The 27,342-nt window shown below is 37.9% G+C and overlaps 1 protein-coding gene across 7 annotated transcripts in view; it reads left to right on the top strand.

Moving 5' to 3' along the window:
- The window catches only part of pde4ba (phosphodiesterase 4B, cAMP-specific a), a 188,569-nt gene extending 163,961 nt beyond the window's left edge, over positions 1-24,608 (top strand). For 6 of the 7 annotated variants that reach the window (XM_051111564.1, XM_051111563.1, XM_051111565.1 and 3 more), the window contains 10 exons: positions 10,171-10,283; positions 18,108-18,201; positions 20,299-20,474; positions 20,568-20,666; positions 20,756-20,920; positions 21,005-21,104; positions 21,193-21,347; positions 21,442-21,564; positions 21,646-21,828; positions 21,909-24,608. In XM_051111564.1, coding sequence (XP_050967521.1) covers positions 10,171-10,283; positions 18,108-18,201; positions 20,299-20,474; positions 20,568-20,666; positions 20,756-20,920; positions 21,005-21,104; positions 21,193-21,347; positions 21,442-21,564; positions 21,646-21,828; positions 21,909-22,271 — 1,571 coding nt within the window. In that variant the 3' untranslated portion in view covers positions 22,272-24,608. Of the gene's footprint in view, positions 1-10,170; positions 10,284-15,910; positions 17,269-18,107; positions 18,202-20,298; positions 20,475-20,567; positions 20,667-20,755; positions 20,921-21,004; positions 21,105-21,192; positions 21,348-21,441; positions 21,565-21,645; positions 21,829-21,908 lie in introns of those variants that run through there. The other variant, XM_051111569.1, reaches the window with a different exon arrangement.
- The last annotated feature ends 2,734 nt before the right edge of the window (positions 24,609-27,342 follow it).

The raw sequence follows: 27,342 nt of genomic DNA, 5'->3' as shown, positions 1-27,342 counted from the left end.
CTTAACATCTGTAAGAATACGTTTTTGGCAAACAAATGCCTAAAGAATAAAGTGTCAGTGACGTACAGTCACAAATACGCACGTACAGTATGAGACAGTAACGCTCTGCCCTTGTGGGTAGGACATCATAATGTTTACTTCCAAATTGATTTCCCCCATTATCTGGCTACGATCCCAAAGTCATTAAAAGTCCAGCTGGTATCCATTAAAACATCCGTCATTAATTTCTTTTTCATCATATGCAGCTGACCCCAGATTCCCTCAGGAATCTCCACTGGCTGTTCCAGTAATGGTAGGAGTGAAAGGAAAACCAAACCTGACAAAAGTTAGAACTAATTGGGTTATGTTGGCTTCCTAGTCTATGGTAATGGGGTTGGAATGGGTCAGTGAGTTACTGACAACAGCCCTATTGAGGTCTGTCAATACTCTAGACTTTGGTGGCAGGGTTCAGGCCAGGTGAAAGGACAAAGCTTTCCCTGTGTGTGTGTATGTTCACTTTAACCACCCAAGACCTCGTGAATATAAGTTTGGATGTTGTGTGGTCGCTCACCCCACGTCCCCTCACTGAACTGACTATTGACTCATGAAAGCTGCTCATCAATTCTGAATTTAATGGAACAAACCTGGAAATTTCCAAATGCCACTGTCAACAGAGTGATCGCATTCGGATTCTGTGTACTTGTAAGTAAAATCAGAATACAGTTTGCTACGATTAGACACTGAAGTATAAAGTTTAACATTCACAATATCTGAAACTTTAGAGACATTTGTATCTTTAATTCATTTCTGTTTTACTCATTTTAGCTCAATTATTATAAATACAATAAATAAATCAATCAGTTTCTGTAAATTCAGGATTCAAAACATACACTGCCATTCAAAAGTTTGGGATTTTTTTGTATGTTTTTTGGAAGATTCTTATGCTCATCAAGGCTGTGTCTATTTTAATAAAAATACAGAAAAAAATAATTTTGTGAAATATTATTGCAATGTAAAATATTTTAATATACTTTAAAATGTAATTTATTCCTGTGAGACAATGCTGAATTTTCAGCATCATCACTCAAGTTTTAAGTGTCATTTATAATCAGTGTTGGAAAGTTTTTTTGGGACCTGTGATATTTTTTTCAGGATTCTTTGATAAATAAAAAGTTAAAAAGAACAGCGTTTATTCAAAATAGAAATTTTGTTACAATATACACTACTATTTAAAAGTTTGGAGTCAGCAAGGATGTGTTAAATGGATAAAAAGTGATATTAAAGACTAAATATTTCTGTTTTAAATAAATAGAACTTTTTATTCATCAGAGAACCAAAGAAAAAAGTATCACAGGTTCAAAAAAAAAATTTATAAACACAGTTTCAACATTGATAATAAATCAGCATATTAGAATAAATTCTGAAGGATCATGTGACACTGAAGACCAGAGTAATGGCTGATAAAAATTCAGTGCTGCATCACTGTATTAAAATAGGAAACCAATGTTAGAAATTGCAATATTATCTTACAATATTACTGTTTTTTGATCAAATAAATACATCCTTGATGAGCATAAGTTTTGACCAAACCAAACTTTTGAACGGCAGAGTATGAATGTTTGTAAAATGTATGTAAAATGCTGTCAGAATATTATAATTGTATTCATATGGGTTAAGGCATTTGTGAAGTTTCTGACAAAAAAAGTATTGTTAATAATCTAGCAATGTATAAAGCACAGCTCACATAAGTCAATTTCAAAACAAGGTGGTTTCTAATGGTTAAAGAATCTGCATGACAAACTTAAACCTGTTGCAAAACCTGTGTGTGGTAATATCACACAGAATTCATGGTCGTGCGTATTCTTTCACTGACAGGAATTTTTCTAAACAATGCCAAATGTGACTGTTCCTTCATAATGAAACTTTACGTATATATACCTGCCTAATGTAATAATACTGATTGCGATCATGAAAACCATTGTTGCAACTCCAAATATGGACCGGTTGATTGTTGATGTCTATTGTTGTTTTTTAGCTCTACCTGTATTTACAGCTTATTTCTAAAGTCCTGCAATGCTTTTCATTGCCTTAATGGGCAAATGTGAGTTTTTTAGCCTGGAGATGTCATATGTTTGTTGTGGTGAAGGGACGATTCTGACCATAACTGAACAAATGGGTGAAGAATGAGGAGAAGAGTTTGGATCAAGACTGGGCGGGAGTTTTAGACCACTGTTGCTTGGTTCTTTGTGTGCCATATGGTATCCTGTAATTTCACTCTTGGTAGTTATTTTACCCAGCTTCAGTCTTGTACCCTTGTAAATGACTGTGGAATATGTCTGGAATAGTTCTAGAGAGGCGGACGGACAGCACTGTGATGGAAAAAGAAGAACTGAAGGCGCTGTTTTTCAACAGACAGGCCTTTCAATTTGGGTGGATTTGGCCTGGTCCCTGTCTCTCTCACACCCACGCATGGAAATGGGGCCAGGTTTGTATCACACACTGGAAAAAAAAGAATGTTTTAACAATTAAACATTGAAATTCTGAATTATTTGTAACACATTTTAACCTTTTAATGAAAAACACTTGGCCCTCAGTAACTCATTGCCTATTCAGTGTCTTTTGCCATTTTCTCTTTTGGAAATATGGCTTCAAAGTCGCATGTTTTGTGTAGTCTAACATGCCCATTTCAACAAGCGCCCGTTTCAACTTCTACAGAGGATTCCCATTCATGTGGTCGGGTCGTCTCACTGCGGTCTTTTCCAGCTCTCTCCGTTTATTCATTGTGTCTGTTGTTGAAGACTTCAGAGCCAAAACAGTGGCTTCTGCCTCCTAATGGAAAACATTTCATTTGAACCAGTTTGATGCTTCTCAGAAAATTGCCCTGTTGAGCAGAAAACACCATAAAATGAACTCAAGGAATGTCCCACATAGTTGTACGATGCTCCGCTGTTGCATTTAAAAGTGCATAGCACTTGTTAAGAGAGGTTATTGCATCATAAATGAGCACAGTATCATCTTTGTGTATGGTTTCAATTACAGAATTGTCTTTCCCATTCACTTTGAAAGACCCTCCAGTGCTTTTTTGCCACATTTAAGGCTCACTGTAAGCTACTGTATTTGCCTTGTATTGAGTTGTATGGCTCTTTGGAGGTTAAAAAAACCACATTGCTGCGTGGACTGTTGGGTAATATTTAACTGTGAGGTCCACACCAGTGTGAGTGCATAGTGGGCACAAAGGGGGCGCTCTTGAGCATCCCTCTAAAACCTACAGTACAGTGGCAAATAAGACACCTTATGGTCTCATGGACTTGACAGATTGTTAAAGTAATATATGAACAAACCTAATTAGATGTATTTTTATAACACTTACGACAACATATATTCTTCCAGAACAGCTTTACAGAGAATTTTACCAGTGAGCAAGATGACAGTGTATGAAAGAAGATATGAATGCTTATTTATTAATTTTAGAAGTCTGTTTTTTCTTTTTACTCCTAAAAAGTATGGTTGTCAATACAATAATCATAATTACTCATTATCATTTCTGACTAGTCTTTAGAAATCAAAATGAAAAACGAATTAAATATTCTTTCTCACTCTGGAATTTCCCTATTGTAAATAACCAGTACATATTTTATAAAGATCAATGATTCATTTTTATATAAAAAAAAAAAAAAAAAAAAAAAAAAATGAAAGTGCTGACTTTTAGTAAAGAGTCAGTCTTCTGGTAAAGAGTCTCCAATTCAAAATAGCTGCATAATTGTTCATATATTTTAAAAATGTGAATTTTATATGATTCATGTCATTTAATTGAGATTGTTTATTTTACCTCAAGTGCAACAAGCTATCAGTTTTTCTCTGCTTACTGAGAGAAACCCATCTGTTACGCTGTTTCACAATGTCCTTTGGCTACAAACAAGCTTTTCCAGAATTTCCCCGACTCTTTCTTTCTTTTTTTTACAATCAGAACCAGGGGAAGCGCTCTCTTAGTAGGTCCATTGAGATTTGAGCTGACGTCAGTCGTCATGCTTCCTCTTTATTGGAAATGCTATAGTTTATCCTTCCACTACTTGACTAATCGTTGAGACACTACGCATGAATTCAGTAGAGGCGTAAAGACAAGAATGAAAGAACGAGTGAGAAAGGAAAAATGACACATGCAAGCGCATGCTCTCAAGTAACTCTCAATGCGCATCAGGAAGACAGGCACACAGCTGTTACCACACACACCACATCTGACAGCTCACACACATACGCACAGGGCTCAGCCATGACATTAACACCTTCAAACGACCAGAAGACATGTTTTGGTATTTGTGATCCGAAGTAACCTCAAATGACACATTTGCAAACACAGTTTGTGGCCGCAAAACCCAGCCTCTCGGTATGCTGATAGTTTTTCTTATAACACCACACCTACGCTTGTCCTTAAGTGATGCAAGTCAAGTTCACACACAAACAATGGCATGCTAGTTGTAACGAGAAATGATAATTAATAGTTCTGTAACTGAACAAAAACGCAAGTATTTACACCAAGGAAAATAATTTACAAATATTTAACAATAATGCTTATTTACATATAATATAATATAATATAATATAACATAACATAACATACTAATAAGTTTGCAGTCAAATTAAGATTAGAAGACGGATATGAATTCATATTCCTTATAACATAACATAACATGCTAATAAGTTTGCAGTCAAATCAAGATTAGAAGATGGATATGAATTCACATTTCTTATAACATAACATAAAATAACATACTAATAAGTTTGCAATCAAATCAAGATTAGAAGACAGATATGAATTCACGTTTCTTATAACGTAACATAACATAACATACTAATAAGTTTGCAGTCAAATCAAGATAAGAAGACGGATATGAATTCACATTTCTTATAACATAACATATAACATAACATAACATAACATAACATAACATAACATACTAATACATTTGCAGTCAAATCAGAGTTAGGAGACGGATATGAATTCACATTTCATATAGCATCACACCCACGCTTGTCCTTAAGTGATGCAAGTCAAGTTCACACATAAACAATGACGTGTTAGTTGTGGTGAGAAATGATAATTAAAAGTTGTATAATCAAGAATAATAGAAGAACTTACACAAAGAAAAAAAATTTACAAATTTTTTACAATTATATTCATTTACATATAATATAATATAATATAATATAATATAATATAATATAATAGGTTTGACTGCAGTCAAATCTAGGCCTAGAAAATGTAATTTTATTCTACGTAAGATGAAAATAAATACATATTCATGTTTTTGGTAAAGTAACTGCGTGGTTAATGCACATTGTTTAATTTATTCATCATTTTTGTTTGTTTGTTTGTTTGTGGATGTGTAACGGCAGCTTATAAAATGAGATCTGTCCTCTTTTGTCTGTAGTTGGATGACCTCATGGTATGTCAGCAACAACAGCATGGCCATATGTCCGCAGCTTTCCTGGACCGTTGCCTCCTTTTTCCGAATCTGCTAGGGCAGTTGGCGCTTGTGCGTCTGTCTGTTGTGCATGTCTCGAAGGAAGAGAACAGGAAAAACCCTTCTTACGCACATGTGGTCAGACACCTCACTGGTCCTGTCAAACATACTTTGCCTCATAATGACAGATTTCAGACTCAAGACTAGTATGCACATCACCTTTTCAGAGTGGTGTATGAGTAGAAATGAAAGGAGGAAAAAATGTGAATCAAAGAACATTATGAACAATACACCACAACGATACTTTGCTAACACAGTATACTATACTTTTCTATCTGTCTTTCTGTCTGTCTGTCCATCCCTCCGTCCATCCGTTTTTCTGTCTATCTTTCAATCTATCTGTCTGTCTGTCCATCTGTCTTTTGGTTTCTCTATCTATCTATCTATCTATCTATCTATCTATCTATCTATCTATCTATCTATCTATCTGTCTGTCTTTCGTTTTATTTGTCTGTCTGTCCATCTGTCCGTTTTTCTGTTTGTTTGTCTATCTATCTGTCTGTCTGTCCGTCTGTCTGTCTTTCGGTCCATCTATTTCTGTCTGTCTATCCATCCATCCATCCATCTTTCAGTTTCTATCTATCATCTATCTATCTATCTATCTCTGTCTGTCCATCCATCTATCTGTCTGTCTGTCTATTTATCTATTCGTCTGTCTGTCAGTGTTTTTCTGTTTGTTTGTTTGTTTGTTTGTCTATTTATCTGTCTATCTGTTTGTCCGTCTTTCTTCCAGTCTATCTCTGTCTGTCTGTCCATCCATCCGTCCTACTTTCTCTTTGTCTGTCTATCTATCATCTGTCTGTCTGTCTGTCTGTCCTTCTGTCCATCCGTTTTTCCGTCTATCTTTCAATCTATCTGTCTGTCTGTCCTTCCGTCCATCTGTTTTTCTGTCTATCTGTCAATCTGTCTATCTATCTATCTATCTATCTATCTATCTATCTATCTGTCTGTCTGTCTGTCTGTCTGTCTGTCCATCTGTCTTTCGGGTTTCTCTATCTAACGGTCTGTCTGTCTGTCTGTCTGTCTGTCTATCCTTCCGTCCATCCATTTTTGTCTATCTATCTGTCTGTCTGTCTGTCTGTCTGTCTGTCCATCTGTCCATCTGTTTTTCTGTCTATCAATCTGTCTATCTATCTATCTATCTATCTATCTATCTATCTATCTATCTATCTATCTGTCTGTCTGTCTGTCTGTCTGTCTGTCCATCTGTCTTTCGGGTTTCTCTATCTAAAGGTCTGTCTGTCTGTCTGTCTGTCTGTCTGTCTATCCTTCCGTCCATCCATTTTTGTCTATCTATCTATCTATCTGTCTATCTATCTATCTATCTATCTATCTGTCTGTCTGTCTGTCTGTATTTCTGTTTGTTTGTCTATCTATGTCTGTCTGTCTATCCATCCATCCAGCCATCCGTCTTTCAGTTTTTCTATCTTTCTATCTGTCTATCTGTATATCTATCTGTCTGTCTGTCTGTCCATCCGTCTATTATCTATCTATTATTCTATCATTCTATTTATCCATCATTTGATATATTATAGTATTATTTACAGCTGTTTTTGTATTGTTTGTCTTAATTTTTCTATACATAATTTAATAATAGTTCAGATTTGATTTAGATTAAAATGTTTAAACTAATTTAAGTATTTTTAGTAAATATTCTCTAAAGCTAAAACTGGATTTAACTTAGAGACCTGAATCTTATCGAGAGTCTGGAATGCTATAGACTTGAGGGTGGTCTTTTGACCTGAGTTGGTAAGCAACCACCTAGCGACCACCCAGAATACCCTAGCAACCGGACACCAACGTACTACAAACCACTCAGAACACCTCAGCAACCACATACCAATGCCCTGGCATCCACACGCTCACCCTAACATTATGTCAGGCACTATTCACATTTTCTTCAGAAAAATAAAAATTGTGGTTATGCTCAGCTGCTCTCTTTTAGGTTTTAAACTGGTTTTGTCCAGTTTTGTGAAAATGTTAATCGTGTTCCAAAAATCCACTTTCCAGCTTTTTGACATTACCCTGGTGTTGTAGTCTACAGGTACCTCTCCATACGCTTGAAAAAAAAAAGAAAAAGAATTACCCACACCAAAGAGCTTTTTCTCCCGGTGTTCGGAGAGCAAATATGCTTGTGTGGCTTTGAGCGTGTGGAGATTAGAGAGAAGTGCCGTCATTCGACAGAGCCCTGCTAAAGTTCTGCTGCTGTGTTGTTCTGCAACTAGGAGACCCACCACAGCAAAGTCAGAGGCGCACAAGGGCTCGTCTGTGTCCCAAAGCCACAGGGCACCGATTCACCAAACTCCCCTCTACTGTAAACACATCTATGCTTCAGCAAGACCCACACACAGCTCACGCCTATGCTTCATACATTTCTGTGGTGTGCGAGGAATGATGCAGGCCCGTTTACGTACATCTTGACATTAATTCAAGCGCATGATAAAACGTGATGGTGTGTCATTTGTGTGTGTATGGAAATTTGCTTTTTGTAGCCTTTGCTTCTTTTGTTGTTTGTCGTTTTGAACAGTATAGCCTTTATGTCTTTTGACGATATGTATCTCATAATATTTAAAAGGAATTATATAAGCAAAATATAGTAAAAATCAAAGTAAAAACTGAGGCATGACTTCCACAGTTTAAACTAAATTAATACAAAGAAGAATATTTCATTTTTTTTCTTTTGTTTTCATTTATATGCACCAATAAATCAGTAATTCCCAAACACTAACATTCAAAAGTCAATAGAAATTTTTGGTAACACTTTACAACAAGGTGTCATTTGTTTACATAGTTAATCTATAAACTAACATGAATGAACAATTAACAATACATTTATTGCACTATTTATAAATCTTTTTTAATGTTAATAAAAATACAGTTGTTCATTGTTCATGTTAGTTCACATTGCATTAACTAATGTTAATAAACACAACTTGTGATTTTAACAATGAATTAGTAAATGCCAAAATTAACAACTAAGATTAATAATTGCTGTAGGAGTATTGTTCATTAGTTCATGTTAACTAATGTACACTGTAAAAAGTTTTCCCCAGTTTCAACTTAAAAACTTAAGTTAAGCAGCTGCCTTAAAATCTTAAGTTAAATCAACTTAAAAGTCTTAACTCTATTGTAGTGAGTTAAAATGACTTGTAGTACTAAGTTGATTTAACTTAAAATTTTAAGGCAGCTGCTGAACTGAAGTTTTGAAGTTGAAACTGGTAAAAACTTTTTTCCAGTACAGTTAACTAATGTTATTAAATGCTAAAATTAACATTAACTAAGATTAATAAATGCTGTAGAAGTGTTCATTCTTAACTAATGTAGTTAACTAATGTTGATTAACTTAGTGTTACCAAATTTTTAAGTTTTGGAAGGAAGTCTATTATGCTGATGTTCAGAAATATAATGAAATAAAATATGAATACATTTTAAAAACTTTATTTTAATGTTTTAAAATGTTATTTATTTTTATGATGACAAACCTGAATTTTCAGCAAGTAACATTTGAAGTATCTTTACTTTTTATTGAAAACAGTTATGCAACTTAATATTTTTTTGCAAACCATAATACATATTTTCAAGATTCTTTGATAAATAGAAAGTTAAAAAAACAGCATTTATTTGAAATAGACGTTTTGTACACATCTTAACTGTCACTTTTGATCAGTTCAATGCATTCTTGCTAAATAAAAAAATATTAACTGAAAATTTTCATTTATTATAATTAAAAATATTTATTAAAAATTCTACTCACCCCAAACTTATGTATTAAACTAAAAGGTTAATGCATTAAAAATGCTATGCAGGGCAGAATTTTAATGAGGATCTTTGAGTGATGCAAATGAATCCCAGTATGAATCATTTCATTGAAATTAATCAAATTTAACTACTCTAATTACAGTTTGCTATTAAAGTTTGAATTAAAGGCAAATAATAATTAGGAACCTAATGGTTTCCTAAATAAATAAATTTAAAAAACTAGTTTTAGTAAAATATGGCTTAATTTAAGCTTAAAGTAGCTTAATTTTATACTGGCAGCAGAATCACTGTGACTATACAGTGAATATTTGTCGTTTTCATTTAAGCATGCATTTTTTTTCCTCAAAAAGGAAGCATGTGTTTGTGTGTTTATGTACAAGTTTATACAGCAAGCTTTGCAAAGTAACCCCCCTTGTCTCCTCTCTATTGACATCAGAGCCTACAATAGCCAGAAATGATAAAAAGGGGAAGGGACGAGAGAGAGAGACAGAGAGAAAGAGAGAGAGAGAGAGAGAGATGCCAAACGGCGCAGTGAATTGAGGAAGCACAGAGCCAAGAGGCTGTATTACCCCACCACAGCCAACTCTCAGACATGAGTGAGAGTGGCACGCAAAGAGAGGGCGACACCGAGAGAAGCAGGAGGGGGTGAGAGGAAGGGGCACGAAGCCAAAGAGGCAGTATCACCTAGCCACAAGGACCGGGCCAATGAGAGGGAGCGAGCAGGGGGGGAAATCTCTCACAGCTAGCGCTCAGAAGAACCCACTCTCACTCTCTCATACAGTCTGGGAGTGTGTGTGCGTATGCGTGTGTGTGTGCGAGCCCAGGATGAAGGATCGTCTGGCGGGCTGTGCTCGAGTGGCCGTGCAGCAGGATTTTCACGGTGCCCCCGTTTCTGTGTGTCTCTGTCCAGACGAGTCCTACCAGAAGCTGGCCGTGGAGACCATGGAGGAGCTGGACTGGTGTCTGGATCAGCTGGAAACCATCCAGACGTACCGCTCCGTCAGCGACATGGCCTCCAACAAGGTGAGAAGATGCAACACATCACTTTAAAGAGCTCTTCTGGAAGTTATTTATCAAAACTTGGAGGATGCTCATGCAGCAAAGCACGCTCAAGAACTTTTCCCTGATAGTTCAGGATCTGTTTTTGTTCATAATGCTGCTCTCAACGGCCGCTTTCTGAATGGGGCTATTGAGAGTTGGTGCTTGTGCCAGTTAGCTTGCATTAAAAATTCAGGCTGCTGTTTTTTAGCTTGCCTCCGTTTCAGATTTGAAAATGTAGTTGTGATGCATTTTCCAAAGTATTTGAAATATAAGGCTCACTTAGAAATGCCAAATCACTTTATTATCATTAACAGTCTCACACATTGTCTATATAAATATGTAGCAAGTCTACCTAGCGTATTGAACAAGTTTTAGCATGTCTCTTTTCCACACCCCTTATGTTGCTTTGCAAATGCGGTGTACTTCGATATGCTCTGAAACTGATGTGATTGACAGCTTGTGGGCCATTTTATATTAACAATGAGGTTTATGAAGTTAAATGTTAACTTTTTATTAGAAGATCTAGTTTTTTTAGTCTTTTTTTCTAGATTTGAACACGTACAGCTCTTTATTGCATAATCAAACCAATATGATACAACATAATTGAATTTAAAACACAAGAACCTCAAGAGCATCTGCTGATACAACAAGCACAGTCTTTGTCAGTGTTACAGACCTGTTTTGTTTATTGTGCTTTTTGTACTTTAAATCACTCTGTGTTGTTTTCGCATCGCTGTCAGTGTCATCTCATGTGATACACTGCATAGCTCAACAGTGTGTGTGTGTATGTGTATGTATGTCCTGCAGCTGTGACTCAGGTTTCCTGTCTCCTTCCTAAGCTCTAGCCGGGTCCAGACTACAATGGGAGTGAGTGCTGTATGGCAGGGCAAGGCCGCACTCCCTGTTTGTTTCTCCTTCTGCTGACGTCAAACAGGCATACACTGCAGCACAGGGACTTTTACTGCAGACAATAGGGATGAATACACACTAACTCCCGCACACACACACACACACTCCGAGGCTCAATAATACAGATAAATGTACAGGAAAAGGACGTATTTTGGGATGACCTAGAATTCCAACTGGTCATAATTTTCTTAATCGTGAATGGAAATATGCATGCATACTATGCATTTTTAGTTATTTATTGCTGAATCTTGTTACTCTGAAACAAAAATCATTTAAAATAAGATTACTAATGGGGTAAGAAAATAAAGTTTATTAGAATGTCACAAAATACATTGATTAAAATGAGCTTTCTCAAAAAGGTTTTATGCACAAATTTGCATCTGAAGTAAAATTATATATAATTTGATCAGAAAATGACAAAAATACAATTTTCTTTCAGTGCATGCATGTCAACACTGCTATGCAAGGATGCACAATACAATACATATGCATGTGTGCATATGTGTTATGATTGGCTCAGACCTGCTCATATCCTGGGAGCTTTTGTATGAGTTTGTGGAAATCATGCATGAAGATAGCCATCCGATTTGTGCAGAGAATACCAGGACGTGTGACCTTTTGCTGCCCTTTTGAATGCCTGTGTCATCTGATGTGTATTACACTTTAGCTGTGTGTGCATGTGCGTGCATGTAAAATCTATACAGTATCCGCTCCGGGATTTCTCTGCCAACATGTGATATATTCTGTTTCAGTCATTTGGACATTCCGTTCAAGATAACAGAACTGCAGACTGTTACAGTAAATCGACAAAGTTGTTTAAATAGATACTAAAGTCCATGGCCTTGAAACCCCAAATGTAGTCACTGAATTAAAGAGGTATGAGAGAAAAGCAGGGTATGTAATACGTGAAAATTGCTTTTCTGATAATTTTGAGAAAGTTCAGTCAAGTTTTTTTTAGTATATTATACCATTTATTACATCTTTATAACGTGATCCTTTTAGGTGGGACATTTGAGAGGGACATTTAATTGCTTCGTTCACTGTAAAAAACTATTTGTTGAGTCAACTTAAAATAATTTGTTACCCCAATGCCTTAAAAGTTCAGTCAACTCAAAAAAAAAAAGGTTTAGTCAACTTGAAATGTTAAGTTTTACTAAGATGATTCAACTTACAATTTTAAGGCAGCCGGGTAACAAACACTGCTTTTAAGTTGTCACTTAGTATAACTTGACATTTCAAGTTGAGTAAACTCATTTGAGTTGGCTGAACTTCAAATTTTAAGGCAGCAGGGTAACAAATTTTTTCAAGTTGACTCAACAAATTGTGTTTTTTTGTTTTTTACAGTGTTGTTGCTCTTTCATGGCCTTTTTTTCCTCAGATGTTTTTAAGGAAATTTCTATTGAGAAATAAAAAAATAATAATATTAAAATTTTAGTTATTATAATAACACATTCTTATTTTTGGGTTACATTTATGAAATCTCTTTTAGAGATTCAGAGGGGACACGTGTGAAATGAATAAAGACTTTAAGATTTCCCCTCTATGTAATCACATTGCTATCTAGAAGAAGCAAATGAACCATTAAAGATCTCATTTGTGATTATCCTTTTGGTGCAGCTTATAAACTTTCTACATTTTAAACCTACCATTATTTCTAATATTTGTAAGTCAGGACTTCCTAGAGAACTGCATGTGCGTGGCAGTTTGTGTTTGCTCTGATGACTTGAAGAGATCACATCAGCATGCTTGATCTGATTCCAGCTCACACTATTTACCCTATAAACTATGTTGCAATGGGGTTAGAGTTTCATGTGTGTGTGTGTGTGTGTGTGTGTGTTTGTCAGAAGGAGGCGGTCCCACGGTGAGAGGGGGAGTGTGTATACAGTGACACACTCACACACTGAAGGATAGTCAGCGCTCACAGCTCAAAATTAGTCAGTAACGCTATTGCGTCTGTGAAACGGCAGACCTTAAGACTCAAGCCAGGGTGACACAAACAGTAACCAGGACTTAGAAAACTTAACTCATTAAAAATGGGAGCTTGCTACTTTGAGAAGAAAGAACAGAGAAAGATCGGAAAAGTTAACTGCTGGAATAAGGTGAGCTTGTTTTACACTTTTAAAAGTTACTAGTGTGCTGTGAGTTTTGTTGGATGTTGCTCGGTGGACTTTTCGAGGACATGTCTTGTCTAAAGTGGCTTTTTGAACTGAATTCTCATGATGTAAGTGTGCTTTATAGATGAAAAGTGAATTTGTGGATAGGTTTGTTGTTTGCGCATTGCTTTCTTGTGTTCAGAAATTACAAATGAGACAATGTGGATAAAACTGTGGTCGTGGAAGCAGTCTTGAAGTTATAACTTTAGAAAAAGGAGTTGTATAGTCACACATCTATAATATAAGCCGGTCAGGGCCATGTAATATTGAACTGATGGTCACAAGTCAAACTACTGTTAGTTTCTAAAGCACCTGCATAATGCATAACTTGTTGGTTGTAGAGAGCCCTAGTATTAGCTTGCATGAAAAATTGTTGTTAAATTAGTTGTGTAAATGTTCAGTTTGAGTGTTTTTATTTTTGCTGTCTGATAATCACAAAAACTTTTTTTTTTATTTTAAACAGGTTAATTTCTAATCTTAAGGAATTTAGAGTTTCTCTGCGTTGTGTGGATATAATTGAGACTTTAAAATGTTTTAGACTGTAATTATTGTTTTACTTTGTCCATTTATTGATTTTATACACACACACATTTGTGCACATTGAGAAATATAGAGGAAGTGAAACGTTGGGCTGGTATCCTCAGGCATTGTTGGTTTGGCACACAAAGAGCTGTTGATTTCTTCAGAAGCTGTTATGTCATTATTGATGTTACCGTTCTAATATACCAGAGAACTCGTTTGTCATCTCAATGTGCGTCATAGTCTTTCAGAGTTTTCTGCCAGCGATCATCATATATCAATCGCTGTTAAGAATTTGCCGATTTTGCAATTATGTGCTTCTCAAGTGACATCATTCAGCGCAATAAAAACTCCCACGATTTCTGACCAAGAAATAGATGGGGGTTTTCCCACTAGATGAGATACACAAGACATTTACTGTAGATTGGTGTAATTAAAAAAAAAAAAAAAAAAAAAAAAAACTAGTGTAGTGTGACATTTATATACATGCTTGAATACAGAGAGAGATGTGAAATAAGAACACAGGTCTCGATTGACAACAGACAGCTGAAAAGTGAAATGTATTTTGATGATTGATTGACTCGCCTGTCCTACATCAGACACATTGATACATTAGACAAGGTCATGATGACAGTACAAATTGATTGAACATGCCGCCAGCGAACAGTGTGAGGTGACCACACAAATCTAACTCACTTAATATCTGTGGGTTTACATCGCCCACTAGTGGAGAAAATAAAATAGCATCCAATTGCTAGTTCTCCCATTCCAAAGAAATGCAAATATGAAAACTTTTGCAACTAGGTACGTTTGTGACCCTGAAACACAAAGCCAGTCATAAAGGTCAATTTTTTGAAACTAAGATTTGTTTGGATTGTTAGAATAAGACAATATTTGGCTGAGATGCAACTATTTGAAAATCTGGAATTTGAAGGTTCAAAAAAATCTAAATATTGAGAAAATCGTTTTAGCAATGCAAATTACTAATCAAAAATTAAGTTACGGTAGCAAATTTACAAAATATCTTTACTTAATATCCTAATGATTTTGACCATACAGTGTATTGTTGGCTATTGCTACAAATATACCTGTGCTACTTATGACTGGTTTTATGGTCCAGGGTCACATTTAAGAAATTATGATATGTATATTTCCTGCCAGTGGGTAGCTGACATGAAATACATTTGGGAAGTTGACATGTCTTTTGGTGTAACAAGCTATGCTCCATATAATTACAATGTAGCTTTTATGAGGTAATGTTAACTGAGATACTGTAGGAAATGTGAAGAGAATATTTGCATTGAAAAGTGACCTTGTGATGCCTAAAAGGCAAAAAGAGGGAATGGTTACAGGACAGATAAATGTACATTCATAAAAAGTTTTAAAACTTGTTAATTATGTGTCAACTACCCAGATTTGACAGCTCTAACAGGGAATCCATGTTCGCTGATAGAATCCGTAAGCTTTAATCAAGTGTTTGAAGGGACTTCCTCTACCAAATGAAGCTCTTTGAATGAAGAATGAAATTCCCTTCATTCACCCTTTACTCTTCTCAGAGCAGAAGTCGGCGCACATCCGCCCCCCTACAGCCATGTTTCTCACAGGGCTTAGAAAGAGACACTCACATGGATTTATTGATACGGATGATAAGAAGAAATGTGAGCCGCGGAAGGCAGCGCGTCTTTGATATGTCAGAGTTGTTTACAGCTCTGACTAGACGTCTCACGCATCGCCGAGGAACCCCCACTGCAGCATAATGCAGAGATTCTCCGCTATTTTCCGTCTTTCTCTTTCCCCCCTCTTTCCCTTTCTCCCTCCCACTCTCTTTTTCTCATGAAGGAGCACAAATACAGACACGTACACACATTTCACAAGAATCCAAAATCATTGCATGATCCTTTTAGCTTCAAAAATGAGAGCAGATTCTTTGCATTGAGAGGCAAAAAGACTCAGTTGCAACGTACAAGCAGTTTCTAAGTGTAAATTACACGTTTTTGAAATGCACCGTTTGATCCATCATAGGTGAGTGTGATGATTACAGCATAGTCTAGTGTGCTGGTTTTAGGCACTTTTAAGATTGCCCATTTGGGAATCCAATGGGTTGACCAGTTAAATCATCCAATCGCATCCTAATCCAACAAATTGGCTTATTTTTGCTCATATTCGCTAAGGGTTTTCCCTGTCATTGGACTCTGCCCGCGGTGGCTACATCAAGGACGGCTCATCGATTTTGGCCGTTTGCCTCCTCCCCGTTCTGATGGATTGAGGGTTGATTTGGCAGATGTTATTGAGACGCAGTGGTGTCCTCGTGATTCCTGGGCAGCCATCTTTGGAGGCTAGGGAGGGAGGGAAGCCTCAGCGGCAGCCCATGTCACGTGATGCTGTTGCCATGGCGTTGGGATGTTGGTGTAATTGGTGTTCGCATGTAGACTGAGAGGCAGAGAGAGAGAGAGTCGTGGGGGGGTGTTGATGTCACCGAAAAAAGACAAAGAGAGGCAATTATCCAAGTCTCCTCTCCCACCATACACCATGGTAAAAATAGCACAGAGCTCCATATGAAGCCTTGTGCATTAAGAGAATGCAATAAAGACTCATCTCCCATCGAAAGGGCTTAAAGTTGTACTCGATTAGGAATCCCTTAAAGTCGACGAATTGTTCCCAAAAAGCCGAGGGCTTTCTTTTTCTTCTCGCGCTTTCCCCGCATAACAAAGCAGGGGCTCCCCCCCTCCTCTGCCATCTCTATGTCAAATCATATGTGCCTGTGGAGCGTGTTGCTGGGGCTGACAGACTCGAGACCGGGGGAGAGACGCGAGAGGGAGGGGGCGAGGCAGAAGGAGAGAGAGAAAGACAGAGCGAGATGATGAGAGAGCGCGAGCGTACTGCAGCAGCGGAGCGGCACTAATCCAGCAGAGGAAGACCCCCCTCCAGCCAGATGAGCATCCCAGTGTTTTTTTTCCTCATCCCTCCCTCCCTCTGCTCCACTGCTCCTTCATCTCCTCCATAATTCATCGGCACTTCCAGACCCTCCGCTTCGCTTCCAGCTCCGGCCGTCGCTCTCTGGATCATCCTCCAGCCCAGGACGGGTGTTCCCATCCGCTCGTATCTGCAGCCATGGACAGTCAACGGCAGAGCGATTCGGCCGAGAGCTGCCGCGAAGATGGCTCGAGTCTGCTTTTCGGCTACTAATCCATACCAAGCAGAGTAGGAGAGGAGAGAAGAGGGGATTTTTCGCTTTTCCCAACTAGAAGAATCCCTTTCGTCTGCCTCTCTCTGGCTCTTTTCCTTTGTGGTATAGGAGTGCGCTGTTGTGGATTTCGGGAGCTTAAATACGATCCAAAATGCCTGAGGCCAATTACCTTCTCTCTGTATCCTGGGGTTACATTAAGGTGTGTATGGTGGCTACTAAGCTGTTTTTGGTGTGACGATGGAGGTCGGTTTTGCTTCGGTGTTTGTTGGTGGTCTAGAGAGACACTGAGGAGGAAAACCTACAGCAAATCTCGCTGTGTGGCATCCTGTGCTGGAATGTCTAGATCCCAGCTCTATTTTGGGCTATTCTTTTTAAGTGAATCTGCTATATTTTGGCTGAGATGTTCATTTGGATGTCAAAAGCACAATTATATAGGTTGTTTTTGAAACTGATCTCTTTTCACTAATGAAGCTTGAAAATCAGAGATGTGGCGCAGGATATGGCTGCCGTTTTGGACTTATTTAATTATATATGCATTTGTTTATTTATTTCTTGTTAACATTGCGTCTTTTTGGAAGCACATCATCACTTTTGGAACACATATTCATAGAGTGTATGTGAAAAAAATACTAAAGAAAAATATTACTTTAAACTTGGCAACAGTTTGAAAATCGCAATTTACGAATGAAATCTCAACCAGTGTCTGCCTTGTTTCTTGTATAGTATTTCTCTCTCATTCTTTATGCATTTGCATTTAAAAACAAGAGAAATTGATGCATTAAAATGCAGAAATATTTTTAAAAGGAGATGTTAAGATATTAGACATTAAGATATTTAAAGATAAATATATTTATTAGGTAATATTTCACGTTCTGTACCCCATAAAACATTGCGGTATTGTATGTAAATGCATGTCCATATAAAAGAATTTTAAATATGCCATTTTGCACGACTTTGGAAAATGGCAGCCATACTGAAGATTCAATGTTGAGTGTTTTTGTGGGTTTTTGACTAATGATTCTCTCTCTTCTTTTCCAGTTCAAGAGAATGTTGAACAGGGAGCTGACGCACCTCTCTGAGATGAGCAGATCTGGCAATCAGGTGTCAGAGTTCATCTCCAACACCTTCCTAGGTAATCACACACATATTCACTCTTCCACTAAAAACACCCGCAGTCATCGCTAAACATTGGCTATATACCGTATGCGCCATTGTGGATTGAATTTGGGCTGCGTCATTTCCAGAGCTGAACTGCGGTTTAGACTCACTGATGCTGTGTATCTCAAAACAATGAAAAAGTATCGGACATTAAAAGATAACGCATGCAGTGCAAAGGCTCATTTTGTTTGTGGAATGCCGTGTGATGGCATCAGACTTTCGTTTCTGCATGAGGAGAGAGATCCCCAATGCAGCAGTTGGAAAAGAGGAAGGGGAGGGTGGAAAGGAGAGCAGAATTAAGAGAGGGAGGGAGGGAGAGACGGAGGGGGATGGGATCCTGCTGTAAAGCAATGCTGACGGTGGAACCCCCCAGAACGGAACATCCAGGCAAGAGAACCTGTGACTCATCCAGCTCCTGTGTTCTCACCGAGACGCCATCGCATGCCCCATCTAAGTGCACAAACACTTACGTACCTTGCCGCAGTCTGAGGTCCCGTTTCACTGCAAAAAAAAATTTTTTTAATCAGTTTTTTTTGTCTTGTTTACTAAAATTTGTAAGATTTCAGCACTGGAAGTTATTATAATTGAATTAAATTTTTTTCTAGATATTTTTTTTTTTTAGGTATTTTTACTGATAAAAAGGCAAAAAATATCGATTAAAAACTGTTTTTGCAGCGTAAAAATTGTTGGTGTCCACTCTAATGGTGCACAACTTTGTGGCCGGATTATTTGGGACTTAAAAGTGGTTTGATTTTCCTGGGATTAAATGTTAGCTGTAAAACATCTGCGCGCTGTGTCACGTGTGGCTGCTCTCTTTATGCCTCTGCGATTTTGCTGTTTGCATCAAAACGCGTGAGTTTAGCAGAGATGTGGCTTGCCTTTGGTTGTTTGCTTTTTTATATGAGAGTCATGGAGTGACATGTGACAGAGAATTCTGCAAGGAACGAGACGGAGGCGAAAAGAAAAAAAGCTCTGATGGGTGTTTGTGAGAAAACAAGCAAATTGGCTATAATGAGCACTGCGAATGCTCCGTGGGATCAGATAGGAGGCATTTTCTCTTGATCAGGCATCTTTACTGCTAGAGAAGGAGAGATGAAAGAGAAATGAGTACTCCCTCATCCCCGTTCCTTTTCGTTCCGTCATCACCTTGCATTTCTTTACACAGGATATAAGCCCTTCTGAATGACTGCGGTGCTGATTACGACACAGGTTCGTGTTTAACAGAGACGTATGAGTAAAAAGGATAATGACTGTAATGAATTAACCAACCCTCATATTTCACCTCCTCTCATTCCCTATCAAGCCAACGGCTATTACCAGGTGTTATCTCAGACTTTCAGCCACGTGCCAAAGCTTAATGGCAAGAGAGAACAGCGTTATCTGTGGTAATTGAGAAACTTGAAATAAGAATTTAGTCCGCTGTCCCTGTGGCTCTTCGAATTAGCATTTTCACATGAGGATATCCCCAATATGAAGGTATCATCAATGGCATTTTTGCCCTCGAGATACGCCCTTCCTGTGCCACCATTGTTTGTCAGTTGATATCTCCTGAGGGTTGACCTTTGGAGATGCCATATGAAGCAGACACGGGCTCCCCTGCACTTTGTTGACAGGTCTGTCAATGAAAATGGAGAGTGGAACTAGAGGAGTAGGAAAGGAGGGGCAAGCCCTGCTTGAATAGCTCAGTGGCAAAGCTGCTGTGAATTGGGTGTCTGTTCTACCGTTCGAGGGCAACTGAGAGGCACATGCACCGAGTGCAGATGTGAGCTATTCAGCTGTGGCGCTGCACCTGGGCCAAAGGCGTCTGTTTACGTCACTAAGGGAAACACGATACACGGCCACCGGTTTTCCAACAATGGGCTTTTGTGCGGGCATGTATGTGTCTCGTCTGTGTGGAAACTACAATGAAGAGATTGAGTAATCTGGAATGTGATCTGCCAACAGCTGACACAGTTGTGCACGATCTGTATAGATTTGAGGACCATCTCAGTTTGGTTGTCTGGAAATTTGAGTGAAGGAAAAGGAAAGAGAGCGAAATTGTTCTAAACATTTGATTCTTGCTGTTCCTCAGACAAACAGAATGAGGTGGAGATTCCCTCGCCTACACCTAAAGCCCGCGAGAAGAAGAAAAAACAGCAGTTGATGACTCAGATCAGTGGTGTGAAGAAAGTGTCCCACGGGCCCAGCCTCAACTGCGGCATCGCTCGCTTTGGCGTCAAAACCGACAAAGAGGACTTACTGTCAAAGGTAGGTGGAAGATTGACTAATACTTTAGTGCTCTTTAGTTTATCTGATTGAAAATTTCTGTTGATCTCATTCGCTTGTGTCTTCTCTTTCCAGGAATTAGAAGACCTGAACAAATGGGGTTTGAATATCTTTACAGTTTCAGAGTATTCCAACAACCGGCCTCTCACTTGCATTATGTACGCCATCTTCCAGGTCAGTTCTTCCTCCAGCCTTTCTTTTGACTTTGACTTCCAACATAATATCGTCCACAGTTGTAATAATATTCTCTCTCTCTGTAATAGGAACGAGACTTGCTTAAGACATTTAAGATCCCGGCAGACACTTTTGTGACGTATATGATGACTCTTGAGGATCATTACCACCAAGATGTGGCCTATCATAACAGCCTTCACGCTGCTGATGTGGCCCAGTCAACTCACATTCTCCTGTCCACACCTGCCCTTGATGTAAGAGAGCTTTTCTTCAGGTGCAATTTTTAGTTTCCCCCAATGGATTTCATGTATCTCACCATTTTCAATTTGTCCTAACAGGCCGTCTTCACTGATCTTGAGATCCTGGCAGCCATTTTTGCAGCAGCTATTCATGACGTGGACCATCCTGGAGTTTCAAACCAGTTCCTCATCAATACAAGTGAGTGTTCTCACTTTTCCCAGTTCCCACTCTACTATCAGTTCATGGAGACAATTAAATTAAGTGCATATTTGCTAATTTCTTACAGATTCTGAATTGGCGCTCATGTATAACGACGAGTCCGTTTTGGAGAACCACCACTTAGCCGTAGGGTTTAAACTTCTCCAGGAGGACAATTGCGACATCTTCCAGAACCTCACTAAGAAACAAAGGCAGTCACTCCGAAGGATGGTCATTGACATGGTAAGGTTCTTCCCTTCTTTCCTTCCTTCCTTCCTTCCTTCCAGGCCAATGATTTATATGCTAACTCATATTGTTCAATGTTTCCTGTCAACAGGTACTGGCCACAGACATGACTAAGCATATGAGCTTACTGGCCGATCTGAAGACAATGGTAGAGACAAAGAAAGTGACAAGCTCGGGAGTTTTACTTTTGGACAACTACACAGATAGGATACAGGTACAAGTTTTTCTGTTTTCCTTCCCTTTGAATGATTTCACGAGCTGGACTGCAGTCTCTAAAATTGTGATGTTACTTCAGGTTTTGCGGAACATGGTTCACTGCGCCGATCTGAGCAATCCCACCAAGTCTCTAGAGTTGTACCGTCAGTGGACCGACCGCATTATGGAGGAGTTCTTTCACCAGGGTGACCGAGAAAGGGAGCGAGGCATGGAGATCAGCCCCATGTGTGACAAACACACTGCCTCGGTGGAGAAATCACAGGTTAGTTACTGTTTGATATATAATGGTCTGAGGGAGTACCATATTTGGAGTACCAACATCTAACATGTTTTTCTCTTCAGGTGGGTTTCATTGACTACATCGTCCACCCGCTATGGGAAACCTGGGCTGACTTGGTACATCCGGATGCCCAGGATATCCTGGACACGCTTGAGGATAATCGGAACTGGTACCAGAGCATGATCCCCCAGAGTCCTTCCCCACCCTTCTACCAGCCCGACAAAGAAGGCAACGGTGGGGGTTCAGGACCCGACAAGTTTCAGTTTGAGCTCACACTAGAGGAAGAGGACTCGGAAGGCACGGAAAAAGACGAACAGAGCCAGGGTGATGAGGATGAGGTGGAAGAAGAAGATAGAGGGGAAGAAATGGAATCCACTACACACATCCAGATAGTTACCGAAGACGCCTCACCCGTCGACACATAGGACTCGGCGTCTCTTAATAGGCGGTAGCTGTTTTTTTCCCTTGCGAGAGGAGCAATCTTGCAATTGATGCTTTTTAAAAAGCCCACATGGGGTGCTTTTTTAGGCCCTCGTGGGAGGAGGATGTCTTGCCCTCCTTGCACTTACGTTTGGAGACAGTTTGGTAGGAGCTCTCAGGAAATAAATGCTGCAGACATTTTGGACCTGAACGATTGACAGGCGACTTTGATAAACATGAAGGATTGGGGCCAACGTGGACAGTTTGTTTGTTTACCTGGCGGTGAGGAGTAGACACTACTGAGAGGATTTCTCTTTTTTTTTTTTTTTTTTTTTTTTTTTTTGTACCAACACAGACTTTTTGTAAAGCTATGGGTGTGTGATGAGGTCAAACACGAACTACTGAAGAACAAGTATTTGTAAAGAGAGAAACTGTTTACTTTTCTGTACCATTTGTCTAAAGACTGTGTGCCTTTTTACTATTGTCTTTTTAATAGTCCTTTATTTATTGAACACGTTTTAGTATAACTGTACGTTGAAATGTTTTCGTTTTCTAAAGCAAACCAGACCGAACATGCAGAATTGTTTTATATCTTCGCTGGAGAGAGAACTTAGTGTCTTCCTTTGTTTGGCAATATAACTTAATAATCCAAACATCTGACAAACGATCAGAAAACTAAGAAATGATGACAGAGGCACTTTCTGTTTATTCTATCTACATTTGTGTCAGACTTTTGAAATATGAGCACAAACTCTGTTTATTTGGATCCGTATGTCATCCCATCCACATTAGACTAACAAAATCTGTGTTAGGTAAATGCATTGTTGCACAAAAAACTTTAAACGCCCTTAAATATGAAGACCCCATTTGCTTAGATGGTAAAAATACAAGCAACCCCCCAAAAATCCAATCACTAGGGGTCTCATAATGTACTAAAATCACAGGGGAAGCCAAAGCTAAATTCACTTCAACGTTAATTTACTTTTCGATTCATCATAATTGTCTTCCTTACAGCAACCATTTTTCATTCTTGCCATCATACCTCAGAACACACAGAGTAAAAGCAGTCTAAACTAGCTTTTGTAGCTTTTTTACACAGTTTGATACAGAACATTTCCTAATTATGATTGGCTCACTTTTAGGACATATACGTAAACTGATTTCCTTCCTCATCTCTTTGAACACCGAGATACGATTACTAAAATAAACTTCAACATGCCTCATACATTCTGTCACCGTTAATGTTTAAGTTTGTGTGTAGTTCATGCTTTGAGGTACTTTAACTACCTTACGCTCAAAGTCTCGACAGTGGAAACAGTTAATGGCCAAAGTAGCATGCAAATGTACGTTTGTGCACACATATATATATGTGTCTACACATTACTGTGTTTGTGTGTGCGAGCGCCCGTCGGGTCGCTCGATCACCAGCCCACGCTTTTCACGACTCCTTCCATTCACTTTGTTTATATGCGCTCAGATTGGTCCTCTACTGTTTATAACAGTGTATTTATTACCGTTAACTGTACATAAGGAATAATGTTTCTTTGTAAATGGATTAATTTATATGCACTTGCATTACCGAAAATTGGTGGTGTTTCTTGTGTAGTGGGCTCTTGGACTGAGTCTGTTTTATTTAGTAATATTGTTTATGTTTTAATATAAATAAATATATATTATATATACTATGTATGAATATATTGCACAATTTTCAACTGCCCAGAACAGTAGCCTACGAGACACGCGACCCATTGGTAACGGGGAGAGTCTGTAGATAAGACATAAATGCATACTGTAGACATCTGTCAGATATTAGAAGCTTTGTGTATCACTGTTTGGTGTAACATCGATAAATCAGTATCTCACGAGATTCTCCACAGAACGTGGCCCTCAAATATATACAACATTTTGAATGGAGATTGCTAAAAACGGCTCAGAAGTAGCCTGTAAATGCACACGTTTACGGGAGCGGAATTGGTCACCGACATCACAATCTCTGAACAACAATGTGAAATCGATATAATTACAAAAATGTGATCTTCTGTAATTATTTGTGCTAATGTGAACTATTTTTCTGACCTTGTTAGCAGTTTTGAAATTCAAATTGTCAGTATAACTTTGTTAATCTATGTTTGAGATCTTTTGGTCCCATTTGCGTCCAAAAGGATTCAACAGAATTAGTGCTATCTGCATGAGGGATGAGTTTTTATCGTCTGGTTATCCCACATTGTTGCAGGTGAATATTCAATGTTTCACACAATGTATGGTAATAATATTGTATATTGTGTTCAATAAAATCTGAAGCTACTTTTCTATGAAGTGATTAAAGACAAAGCATGAATATACTCCATGTCTTAATGTCCTTCTTCATCGCTTTTATGTTACTTAAACTCTAGTTTATTGAAATTAATCTCTTGTAAATTTTCATTGAAGCTATATTCAACTTTGAATTCACCCAGTTTATCCATTTGAATGATTTTATCAATATAATACAGTATAACAATCAAATCAATGAATAGGTATAAAATATTATTATATTACAAACAATACAGTTGAGATCAAAAGTTTACATACACCTTGCAGAATTTGCAAAACGTTAATTATTTTACCAAAATAAGAGGGATCATACAAAATGCATTTTATTTTTTTATTTAGTACTGACCTGGACCTAGTTTATTAGCGATAGTTGTTCATGGGTCCCTTGTTTGTCCTGAACAGTTAAACTGCCTGCTGTTCTTCAGAAAAATCCTTCAGGTCCCACAAATTCTTTGGGTTTTCAGCTTTTTTGTGTATTTGAACCCTTTTACGACAATGACTGTATGATTATGAGATCCATCTTTTCACACTGACGACAACTGAGAGACTCATATGCAACTATTACAGTAGGGTCAAACTCACTGATGCTTCAAAAGTTAATACAATGCATTAAGAATATTTTCTGGGAAACATGCAAGTATCTTCTGTAGCTTCTGAAAGGCAGTACTAAATGGAGGAAAAAAAAAAAAAAAAAAAAACGATATTTAGGCAAAATAAGAAGTCAAAAGTTTACACCCCTGTCTCTTAAGGCATTGTTTTTCCTTCTGGAGCATCAGTGAACGTTTGAACCTTCTGTAATAGTTGCATATGACTCCCTCAGTTGTCCGCAGTGTGAAAAGATGGATCTCAAAATCATACAGTCATTGTTGGAAAGGGTTCAAATACACAAAAAAAGCTGAAAAACTGAAGAATTTGTGGGACCTGAAAGATTTTTCTGAAAAACAGCAGACAGTTTAACTGTTCAGGACAAACAAGGGACTCATGAACAACTATCATTAAGTAAAAAAACACAGCTGTGGATCATTTACTATATTAAGAATCAAGTGTATGTAAACTTTTGAACAGGGTCATTTTTATAAATTGAACTATTATTTACTATATGTAAACTTCTTGAAATATCTTATTCAGGTCAGTACTAAATAAAACAATAACATGCATTTTGTATGATCCCTCTTATTTTGGTAAAATAATTAACATTTTGCAGATTCTTCAAGGTGTATGTAAACTTTTGACCTCAACTGTACAATACAATTTATTATAAGGACATCATGTGCATCTTTAATTAAGGAAATTGCCATGATTTCATACTAAAATATTGCTGTGTTTACTCTTTTTTTGAGCTTATAAATTCATACTTTGGTGAGCATAAGTGACCTCTTTCAAAAACATTAAAAATACAAATACCAGCTTCATATATTAAAGACAAATAAAAAACCTAGCATGTGAAAACAGCAACCTTGATCTTAAATGAGGCCATCAGATTTGCATTTGAACCCTTTGTGTGGTCGCCTTGTTTAAAGCTGAATCCAGTGTGACAGGTCACATTGCATCCAGTGAATATCAGTCCTGATCTGTTCCTCCAGCTAAGTAAGCCCTTAAATGACACAGTCCTGAGTGAAATATCTGTGTGTGAATCATTTTGAGGCCTTTTTCCCAGAATCTCAAGAATTTATGTAAGCCGAGAAGAAAGGTAAACCATTTCAGGCCAGGATCCTTCACGTTTCATTTTCATCTGCTGATTGTATACGTGACCCCAGTCCACAAAACCAATCATAAGGTTCAATTTTTAGAAACTGAAACAGAATAGTTGCCTCAAAAAATCGTCCAGATGAAGTTCTTAGCAATTCATATTACCAATCAAAAAGTTTTGATACACTTACTGTAGGAAATTTACAAAATATCTTCATGGAACATGATCTTTACTTAACATCCTAATGATTTTTGGCATAAAAAAATAAAAATCTGTAATTTCGACCCGTACAATGTATTGTTGGCTACTGCTATAAATATACCCGTGCTACTTAAGACTGGTTTTGTGGTCCAGGGTCACAATCACATATGTATAATGCTTACATGTATACAGTAATGTTATATATATAGACATGATAAAAACTGGGACACAAAAGCTGAAGAGTAAACACATCTTGACCTGTATGCATTTATTCCACTGCAGTATGTTTTCAGTCCGTCCCACATATTTATACCAGAACCGTAAGATAAATGCCTGCCATAAAATAACCAAGTAAGGCCACATACAGACACATTTCTCTCTTATGTTCACGCACAGTAATGCAAGTAATCGACAAATGTTATGACTTTCAGTCTGTTACTGATAAATGCTGTATACACTGCAGGACCTCCATGGCTATGGGTAACTATAAGGATTTGGAAACATCATGCAGAGTGCTCAAAGAACCCCCTGAGAGTGTGTTAGCCTTGTAAATGAAGGCTGTAAATCAGTCCCATGATGGCTAGTCAGAGCTATTTTTAACCTCCAACCAATTAGGAGAAGAGACTGGTGACAGTCTTTCTCCTTGTGAATTGCTGCCCAGTGTCAAGATGTCTAGCTCAGCCTGCTCGCCGAAATCGATTCAAAATGAAATCCATAAAACACTCAAACACACACAACGGCATAAATGTGTGTGCGTGTACAAACAAACCCAAATAAAGACAAACGTGAGGAATATTTAGGTGGTTTGGTCACAACAATAGGCTATGAATATTGCATATTATGCCTAAATGAATTTGTGCATAACTATTTTA

This window comes from Labeo rohita, chromosome 6 (assembly GCF_022985175.1).
Source record: "Labeo rohita strain BAU-BD-2019 chromosome 6, IGBB_LRoh.1.0, whole genome shotgun sequence".
Classification (NCBI taxonomy): domain Eukaryota; kingdom Metazoa; phylum Chordata; class Actinopteri; order Cypriniformes; family Cyprinidae; genus Labeo; species Labeo rohita.
The sequence above is the reverse complement of the archived record's forward strand: the minus strand, read 5'-3'. Positions and strand labels throughout refer to the sequence as shown.